This window comes from Dendropsophus ebraccatus, chromosome 4, assembly GCF_027789765.1.
Source record: "Dendropsophus ebraccatus isolate aDenEbr1 chromosome 4, aDenEbr1.pat, whole genome shotgun sequence".
In the NCBI taxonomy this organism is placed as follows: Eukaryota; Metazoa; Chordata; class Amphibia; order Anura; family Hylidae; genus Dendropsophus; species Dendropsophus ebraccatus.
Window position 1 is genome coordinate 161,062,253 of NC_091457.1, and position 9,596 is coordinate 161,071,848.

At 43.0% G+C, this 9,596-nt stretch overlaps 1 protein-coding gene across 1 annotated transcript; it reads right to left on the bottom strand.

Annotated features, from left to right (window-relative positions):
- Positions 1 to 5,143: 5,143 nt before the first annotated feature.
- On the bottom strand, positions 5,144 to 9,301 carry LOC138789371 (vomeronasal type-2 receptor 26-like). The gene is made up of 3 exons (XM_069967982.1): positions 9,281 to 9,301; positions 8,350 to 8,470; positions 5,144 to 6,039 (listed from the first exon to the last, which is right to left on the bottom strand). Exons 1-3 carry the CDS (start codon positions 9,281 to 9,283, stop codon positions 5,144 to 5,146), a joined length of 1,020 nt encoding a protein of 339 aa, XP_069824083.1. The 5' UTR covers positions 9,284 to 9,301.
- Positions 9,302 to 9,596: the final 295 nt, after the last annotated feature.

Consider the following 9,596-nt stretch of genomic DNA (forward strand, 5'->3'; position numbering starts at 1 on the left):
ACAGTGGCACAGTACATAAGAGTTGACAGTGGCACAGTACATAAGAGTTGACAGTGGCACAGTACATAAGAGTTGACAGTGGCATTGTACATTAGAGAGGACATTTGTACATTTGAGAGGAAAGTGGCAAAGTACATTAGAGGGTACAGTTGTACAGTACATTAGAGGGTACAGTGGTACAAGACATTAGAGAGGACAGCATTACAGTACATTAGAGGACAGTGGTACAGTAGAGGGAACAGTGCCACAGTTCATTAGAGGGGACAGTGGTACAATACATTAGAGACGACAGTGGTACAGTACATTAGAGAGGACAGTGGTACAGTACATTAGAGGGGACAGTGGTACAGTACATTAAAGGGGACAGTGGTACAGTACATTAGAGGGAACAGTACATTAGAGAGGACATTTGTACATTTGAGAGGAAAGTGGCAAAGTACATTAGAGGGTACAGTTGTACAGTACATTAGAGGGTACAGTGGTACAAGACATTAGAGAGGACAGCATTACAGTACATTAGAGGACACTGGTACAGTAGAGGGAACAGTGCCACAGTTCATTAGAGGGGACAGTGGTACAATACATTAGAGACGACAGTGGTACAGTACATTAAAGGGGACAGTGGTACAGTACATTAGAGAGGACACTGGTACAGTACATTAGAGGGAACAGTGGTACAATACATTAGAGGGAACAGTGGTACAATACATTAGAGGGAACAGTGGTACAATACATTAGAGGGGACAGTGGCACAGTACATTGGAGCAGACCTTGGAACAGTACATGTAAGATGACAGTGGCATAGTACATTAGAGGTCAGTGGTACAGTACATTATAAAGAACTGTAACTCTAAGATACAATATCTCTTTTGGTTATACATGCGTTTTCATCATTGGAGGTTATTCACATGCAGTTACCATTATTCATTACCGCACTATATTTTTTATTGCATTGCTGGTGTCTCCATATCACAGCAACCATTAGTGACTTATCCAGCTATATAAATATTAATATTACTATACTAGGATAGTTTGTCATGCACCATTTGTTTCCATCTGACATAATTCATTGGTTTCCCCATAAGTGAAAATATATAAATAAATAAATAAACAAACAACACATTGCAAGCATTTGGTCTGCATCTTTGTGCACCATATGCAATTTACAATGCTTTTGGGATTCTATTGCACTTATATATACCGATACAAATTTATTTTATCATATTGTATATTTATATCTATAATGATTATTCATTGTTCTGTATTTATATTTACAATTACATAAATGTACATGGTATAGTGTTAATTAGATGAATTATGCGAGCCCTCCTTGCCTTCATAGCATTTTTTGTGCATGTTTTATTCTGAATGAATATGTTGCCGCAGAAATAGTATTGTCTGTTTTAAAGGGTTAACCTGTGCACCTGTTTATGTTAAACCTGTAGTGGTGGTGATTTAAGGAAGTAGTTCACAAGGGAAACTTAGGTGATCAAGAGCGCGCATGCGCTTGAAACGCGTCCTGTGGGGTCACTGCACTTAGGTGTTGTTTGTACATTTGGCATTTGGAAAAATAAAAAGAATCTCTCTGCTTCAAGTGCTGGATTACCGACTTCTTTTCTCGAACTGTAGTACCACGCATTTGCCAGATGCGAATCCGGGGCACCAGAGAATTTTTGGCCGGTGAGCTGACAATTACACATTTTTGATTGTACAGTTGTACAGTACATTAGAGAGGACAGCATTACAGTACATTAGAGGGAACAGTGCCACAGTTCATTAGAGGGGACAGTGGTACAGTACATTAAGGAGGCCAGTGGCACAGTAGTTTAGAAGAAGCAGTTGCACAGTACATTGAGAAGGACAGTGGTACAGAACATTAGAGGACAGTGGTACAGAACATTAGAGGGGACAGTGGCACAAGTACATTAGGGAGGACAATAGCACACAGATCACTGATCTGGTGATCTTTTTACACCTAGACATGTAACCATGACAAGGGGGTCTCTACGTCTAGAGGAAAGCAGGTACCAGCACAAAAATGGATTCTTTACTGTAAGAGCACTGAGATTATGGAACTCTCTGCCACATGTGAGAGGACAGTGACATAGTACATTAGAGAATATTAAAGGAAAGTTACACGGAACACTTGAGGACAGTTTCAAAGTATTTTGCAGAGGGCAGTGGTATAATAAATTTGAGAGGACAGTGGCACAGCACTTTAGAGAGGACAGCTGTACAGTACTTTACAGTACATTGGAGGACAATGGTATAGTACATCAGAGTAGAGTGTCCCAGCAAATTAGAGAACAGTGTTACAGTACATTAGAGGAGAGTTGCACAGCACATTAGATAGAACAATAGTACAGTACATTAGAGGACAACGGTACAGTACATTAGAGGGGGCAGTTGCACGGAACATTGGAGAGGACAGTAGCACAGTACATTAGAGAGAACAGTAATACAATACAGTAGAGAGGACAGTGGTAAAGTACATTAGAGAAGACTGTCTATTGTTAAAGAGATCACCGGCACTACTCGTATATACGGCTAGGGATAAGCAGCAGGAACATAGTGTGAATGGGTCTGACCATAATTGTCATACGGCGGTGCATTTCATACGTAAACAGTCTTAAACATGCAGCAATGTACACTCACCGGCCACTTTATTAGGTAGACCATGCTAGTAACGGGTTGGACCCCCTTTTGCCTTCAGAACTACCTCAATTCTTCGTGGCATAGATACAACAAGGTGCTGGAAGCTTCCTCAGAGATTTTGGTCCATATTGACATGATGGCATCACACAGTTGCCGCAGATTTGTCGGCTGCACATCCATGATGAGAATCTCCTGTTCCACCACATCCCAAGATGCTCTATTGGATTGAGATCTGGTGACTGTGGAGGCCATTGGAGTACAGTGAACTCATTGTCATGTTCAAGAAACCAGTCTGAGATGATTCTAGCTTTATGACATGGCGCATTATCCTGCTGAAAGTAGCCATCAGATGTTGGGTACATTGTGGTCATAAAGGGATGGACATGGTCAGCAACAATACTCAGGTAGGCTGTGGCGTTGCAACAATGCTCAATTGGTACCAAGGGGCCCAAAGAGTGCCAAGAAAATATTCCCCACACCATGACACCATCACCACCAGCCTGAACCATTGATACAAGGCAGGATGGATCCATGCTTTCATGTTGTTGACGCCAAATTCTGACCCTACCATCCGAATGTCGCAGCAGAAATCGAGACTCATCAGACCAGGCAACGTTTTTTTCAATCTTCTACTGTCCAATTTCGATGAGCTTGTGCAAATTGTAGCCTCAGTTTCCTGTTCTTAGCTGAGCGGAGTGGCACCCGGTGTGGTCTTCTGCTGCTGTAGCCCATCTGCCTCAAAGTTGGACGTACTGTGCGTTCAGAGATGCTCTTCTGCCTACCTTGGTTGTAACGGTTGGCTATTTGCGTCACTGTTGGCTTTCTATCAGCTCGAACCAGTCTGCCCATTCTCCTCGGACCTCTGGCATCAACAAGGCATTTCCGCCCACAGAATTGCCGCTCACTGGATGTTTTTTTTTTTTCGGACCATTCTCTGTAAACCCTAGAGATGGTTGTGCGTGAAAATCCCAGTAGATCAGCAGTTTCTGAAATACTCAGACCAGCCCTTCTGGCACCAACAACCATGCCACGTTCAAAGGCACTCAAATCACCTTTCTTCCCCATACTGATGCTCGGTTTGAACTGCAGGAGATTGTCTTGACCATGTGTACATGCCTAAATGCACTGAGTTGCCGCCATTTGATTGGCTGATTAGAAATTAAGTGGTAACGTGCAGTTGGACAGGTGTACCTAATAAAGTGGCCGGTGAGTGTATATGAAGAAAAAGCTAAGGGAACTCACCATTATTGTGCAACTTCTTTATTCCTGGCGATACTTTAAAAACAAGCAGAACATTTCATTGCAGACAGGGACGCCAAACACTCAACAGCACGGAACATAGCAGCTGTTTCGTACGCATGCACGCTTCATTAGATGCCACCCCTCCCACAGGCCCCAGGTGAATTACTTACTGTGACCTGCGTGATTGGGCGTTACAAAAATAACAGGCAATAAAACCATTTTGTTAGAAAAAAATTAAAAAATAATGCTGTTATCGTATGTGACTTATACAAACATATTAAGTTCTATTCTATCATTGAGACCATTGTCTCTTTGCGCTACTGCTGCCAAAATGAGACGGACTTTCTGTTGTGAAAGATCCATGCACGCAGAGACCCAGTAAGTATTTATTTTAACCTGGGGCCTGCGGGAGGGGTGACGGTGAGTGCCCTCAGCTTTTTATTCATATGTGTACATTGTTAGAGGGGACAGTGGTACGGTACATTAGAGGGCAGTGGTACAATACATTACATAGGACATTGGTACAGTACAATAGAGAGGCAGTGGTACAGTAAAGTGATGTCAGGGGGCACAGTGGCACGATTAGTTTCTTCAGTACACTCTTCTTACCTGTTTATTCCCGCCATGTCCAGTGCTCCTGCTCTTGTACCCCATACCACCTTTGTTTACTTACCTGCAGATATTACATCCTCAGCCACTGGCTTCAGGAGTCTTGAGCCATCCATTGCTGAGGACAGTAATAGACTACCGTGTATACACGCACATCATCTCTGCAGGGAAGTAAAGAAAGGTGGTGGGGAGGAACAGAAAGTCAGCCATAGACACAGCAGAGATAAAACAGGATAACTTTTTTTCCCCTGAAAATAACTGACTGTATTTTTATGTTAGATAATTCAAATAATCCCTTTAAGGGGTCATGGTGGCATAATTATTCAGATTAGGGATCACACATGCAGCATTGTGTGACAGTAGTAGGAGATACTACTATACTACTATCTATAGAGAGTAAGGATCCAAAGACATCTGTGCAGCAAACTCTGCATAGATGACATGTGATTAGAGGAAGTCTTCATGGCAGCGTGGGCCAGATGGAGAAGAACGCAAAAATAAATGACTCAATGACTAAATTCACTAAATTCACTAGTGAGTCTCTGGAAGTAACTATTTTTTCTGACTACGTCTGATTGGCGGGTGGCCCCCTATCACACCTTTAAAAGTAAAAGCCATGTGCAAATGTAAATCACTATTATCTTCTAATATACAGTGATTGTTTTACATTTAATTCAGGTCTAAATATTATAATGAAGCATCTTGGGAAGAATATGAATCCTAATAGTCCAGCGCTGGAAGCTAAGATGGCGAATACCTGCACGGCGGTCATGTACCTGCCTCTAGTGCTGATATACGCCGGTATAAATGAGATCCATACACTACAGAACACCAACATGCTGAAGGTGATGTGATGAGCTTCATTGAATCTATCGGGCAACTTTTTAGCAAAGTAAGCCACAAGAAAACATAGAAGAGCGAGGAAGCTGTTATACCCGAGAGCGAGATAAAATATCACCTGGGAGCCGACATTACAATGTAATATAAGGATCCCGGGTTTAGACACTGAATCTCTATCAGGATATGGGGGATAAAACGTCATCCAGTATATACAGATACTAAATTCACCTATAAAGCAAAGTACAATAAACACATGGGAAATTTTTCTTGAACTTATTCTGACTCCCCAGCCGGGTCCAGTGACATTAAAGGCCATTAATACTGTGATGGTTTTGGCCAAAATAGAAGAAACAGCAACAACAAAAACTAAATTGAAGATAATATTCTGTAACAAACAAGTCAGCTTGGCCGGATTACCTATGAACAGAAGGGAACATAGAAAGCACAACATAAGGGAGATGAGGATGGTGTAACTGAGATTCCTGTTATTGGCCTTCACTATAGGCGTCTCTCTATATCTAATAAATATACCTAGGACGATTACTGAACAAACATATAATATAACAATAAGTGATGTGAACAATGTCCCAAATGGATCTTGAAAGGATAAGAAATCAAGCGGTCTTTTCAGGCAAGCAGTGTGTCTGACATTTGGCCATTCATCTTCTAGGCACTGTTCACACTTATCCATGTCTAAAGAGAAAATACATACAGTACAATAGTGAAAAAATAATAGTGAAAATACTAGACTTAAAGGGGTTAAGGTCCCGATATGGTCTTTCCGGTGTCCTCTGCTGACTGCAGCCCTCCTACTTCCGAGTGACAGTCTACACAGCCAATCACTGGTTGAGACGGGACAGCACCGCAGACAGTGATTGGCTGAGCGTCCAGTCACTCCCAAGACAAGTTTTGATTTGGAAGCTGCAGAGCTGCAGTGAGTCGGGTCACCGGAGAGGCCACATCGGGACACCAGGGGAGCGCGGAGAGGTAAGCATATTTATGCATATTATTATGTTTACCAAGAGTGCAGCACCATATCAAAACTTTTTTTAAAAAAACTAGGCTTTCAATGTGGGGCTAAGGCCCTGTTTACACTGAGCAAAAATGGCGGCCATTCTCAGTGTCCTGCAGTGTCTCAATGGGAGGGCTCGCACGCCTCCGCTTCCTTTCCTCTCTGCTCACAGAATTGACATGTTAATTCTTTGAACAGAGAGCACTCCCATTGAGACACTGTAGGACACTGAGCACAGCTGAATTCCGCCGTTTTTGCTCAGTGTGAACAGGGCCTAAGGGAGTAGCATGTCTCATTGAGGAGATCGCCAAAGTGGCATATGAAGTCTTCCAAGGCATGCAGTGCTCCACTACTTCTCTAATTCCACATTAAAAAGTCTCTCACTAGCCAGCCCCATGCTCTGTACTTGGAGCAGGAAACTTTGCATATAATCATTTAAGGGTCGGACATCGATGGTAAGGGAAGCTTCCTCCAGTAGGTGGCACTATAGAGCAAGTTTGTTTATTTAAGGAAAATAGCCACTTGGCCTATTCCTTTCCCATGGAGCATTGCATGACTTGTAAACTTCGCAAGTTTGACGATCTCTTCAAGGAGACATACTACTCCCCTCGTCCCAAATTAAAAGCCTCCCACTAGCTAGTCAGCATCTTAGTCTGTACTGACAAGCAGCAAGAACCATGAAACAGATGTTTACAGATAGGTTACCCACTTTTCCATTCTCAATCATCCCAAATCATGCTTTACAGGTATAATTCAGAAAAAAGAAAATAATTGTTAAATCAGCTGGTGTCACAAAGTTATACAAATTTCTAAAATAATTCTTATTTAAAAAGTCTTACAGTACTTGTCAGCTGCTGTATGTCCTGCAGAAAGTGGTGTATTCTCTCCAGTCTGACACAGTGCTCTCTGCTGCCACCTCTGTCCATGTCAGGAACTGTCCACAGCAGCAGCAAATCCCCATAGAAAACCTCTCCTGCTCTGGACAGTTCCTGACATGGACAGAGGAGGCAGCAGAGAGCACTGTGTCAGACTGGAGAGAATACACCACTTCCTGCAGGATATACAGCAGTACTCGAAGACTGGAGATTTTCAAACAGAAGTAATTTACGAATCTGTATAGTGCCCTTTCAAAGCGAATGTACCAAATGAAGTAGAGAAAAATATATTTTCACTACTTGGTTGGCGCTGGAGCTGTGATCCCGTTGACATGGTCCTTTTTTCAAAACTCCACCTGTGATCAGTGCCGTTTTCTTTGTGTGCACTGGCCCGCTTTATACACTGGAGGTGGGCCCGGTGCCCCCAGCAGGGGCGGCATCAGCACAGGGCTTACCCGGGCAAGTGTCGGGGCCCACATCGCCTCGAAGGGCCCAGAGAGGGCGAGGGGCCCAGTGTTCTAATGCTCAGCCTGCTCACTGTAGTGCAGGTTGAGGGGCTGAACATCAGAAGACATAGGAGATGGTGCTGGACCTGCAGAGAGAGAGAGAGTGAAGGACCTGATCACATGACCCAAAGGTCCTTAACCTTACAGTGTGGAGAGCAGCCCGACAGAGAGGAAGAGGGAGAAGACTGAGCTGTAAGTGCTGTGTGCGTCAGTGTCAGTCAGTGTCCATAATGTGTATTTGTGTATGTTAGTGATGTCTCAAGTGATTGTGCATAGTGTGTGGATGATGGGTGCATAGTGGATGGATGAGGGGTTCGCTGAGGCTCTGTCGTCCGAGGGTCCACAAAAATCTGGAGCCGGCCCTGGCCCCCAGTGTAGTCATATCCTCTCCCCTCGGTGACATGGTAGGCTTGATTCTAAGGGAGGCGCATCGCCAAGGGGATATCATTACACTAGAGGCACTGGGCCCACCGCCAGTGCGGCACTGATCACAGGAAACGGGCAGAGCTTTGAAAAAATGACCGTGCCAGCGGGATCACAGCCACCACAATCCTAATAATGTGTACTGCTAATGTATAGCACCACTACAAAAAGACATAATGTATCTCACCAGTTCCATTAGAAAATTCCCCAGCAGAACAAATGGCACATTTATAGCAGCAGTATACTCTGTTATTTACAGATTTCCGGTATCCGGGGGGGCAGCTGTCCGCACATGAAGAAAGACTTCCCTAGAGTCAAGGTGATATTGAATCAAAATTTAATAGAGTTACTGCAGATGTGGTTGGTAAATCTAAAAAAAAAAAAACGAATTTAAAGGAGTAGTCCCGCGTTTAATATTTATTCACTAAATAACACACATTATAAAGTTATACAACTTTGTGATGTGTTTTATTTAAGTGAATGGCCCCCTTCCCTGTGTTCCCCCCACCCCGAAAGTGTGGTGCAGAATACTTACTCAATTGCTGTCAACCCCGGCCGCCATCTTGGGTCGACGACGTCATCCTCGGGAGGCCGGCCGGCTGGACCGCTTCTGCCGTCCCTCATGCCAGCCCCCCTCTTCCGCGTCATCAGCTGCTCATAACTATGCTCAGCCAATCGAGTAGGTATACTGTGCCACACTTCTGGGGTGGGGGGAACACGGGGAAGGGGGACATTCACTTAAATAACACACATTACAAAGTTGTATAACTTTATAATGTGTGTTATTTAGTGAATAAATGTTAAACGCCGCACTACCCCTTTAACCCTGCCTGGTATATACATATATCTATCCTAAGATAGTAGGAGGGGAAATACTAAAAGACCAGAAAAGCCTAGAGATGGACCAAGTGGTCTTTTTCTGCCATCAATCTTTTATGTTTCTATGTTGTGTAAATCACTACAAGGAAACAACAATTATATATTTATAACAAAAAGAAATGGTTCACCTTTACAGAGCTGTCTCACTTTTTTTTCTCTCACAATTGTTCTTTATTACACCTTACAATAGGGAATTGTAATACACCTAACCATGGGTAACGCACGTCAAGTATATTAACCATAGTCAGCCAAGCTGTGTAGGCCCTAGAATCTTCTAGGTGGACTCCATACATCTCTAGTAGCAATGATAAGTGCTACCAGCATAGAAACTTTTCTGCAAGTATTACTGCTCTTCAAAGGGTATTCCCATCTAAAATAATAAAGTTATTTTTCAAACCAAATGCATTAATGTATCATTGTATTACATACCATTTTAATATTTTCTGCCCACATGATATGTTCCTTCCTTATGATGAATCTTTCACTTTCGATGACATTTGGGTTGTACTCTCCAACAATCTCCTTCCTGTACGTATTGTTTGGCAAAATGAAAAT

What these genes read in the sequence shown, in the direction of transcription:
- LOC138789371 (XM_069967982.1), bottom strand. An exon ending in GGAATTTTCTAATGGAACTG is followed by an intron (nt 6,040 to 8,349) that starts GTGAGATACATT and finishes TTTTCTCTTTAG; the next exon opens with ACATGGATAAGTGTGAACAG.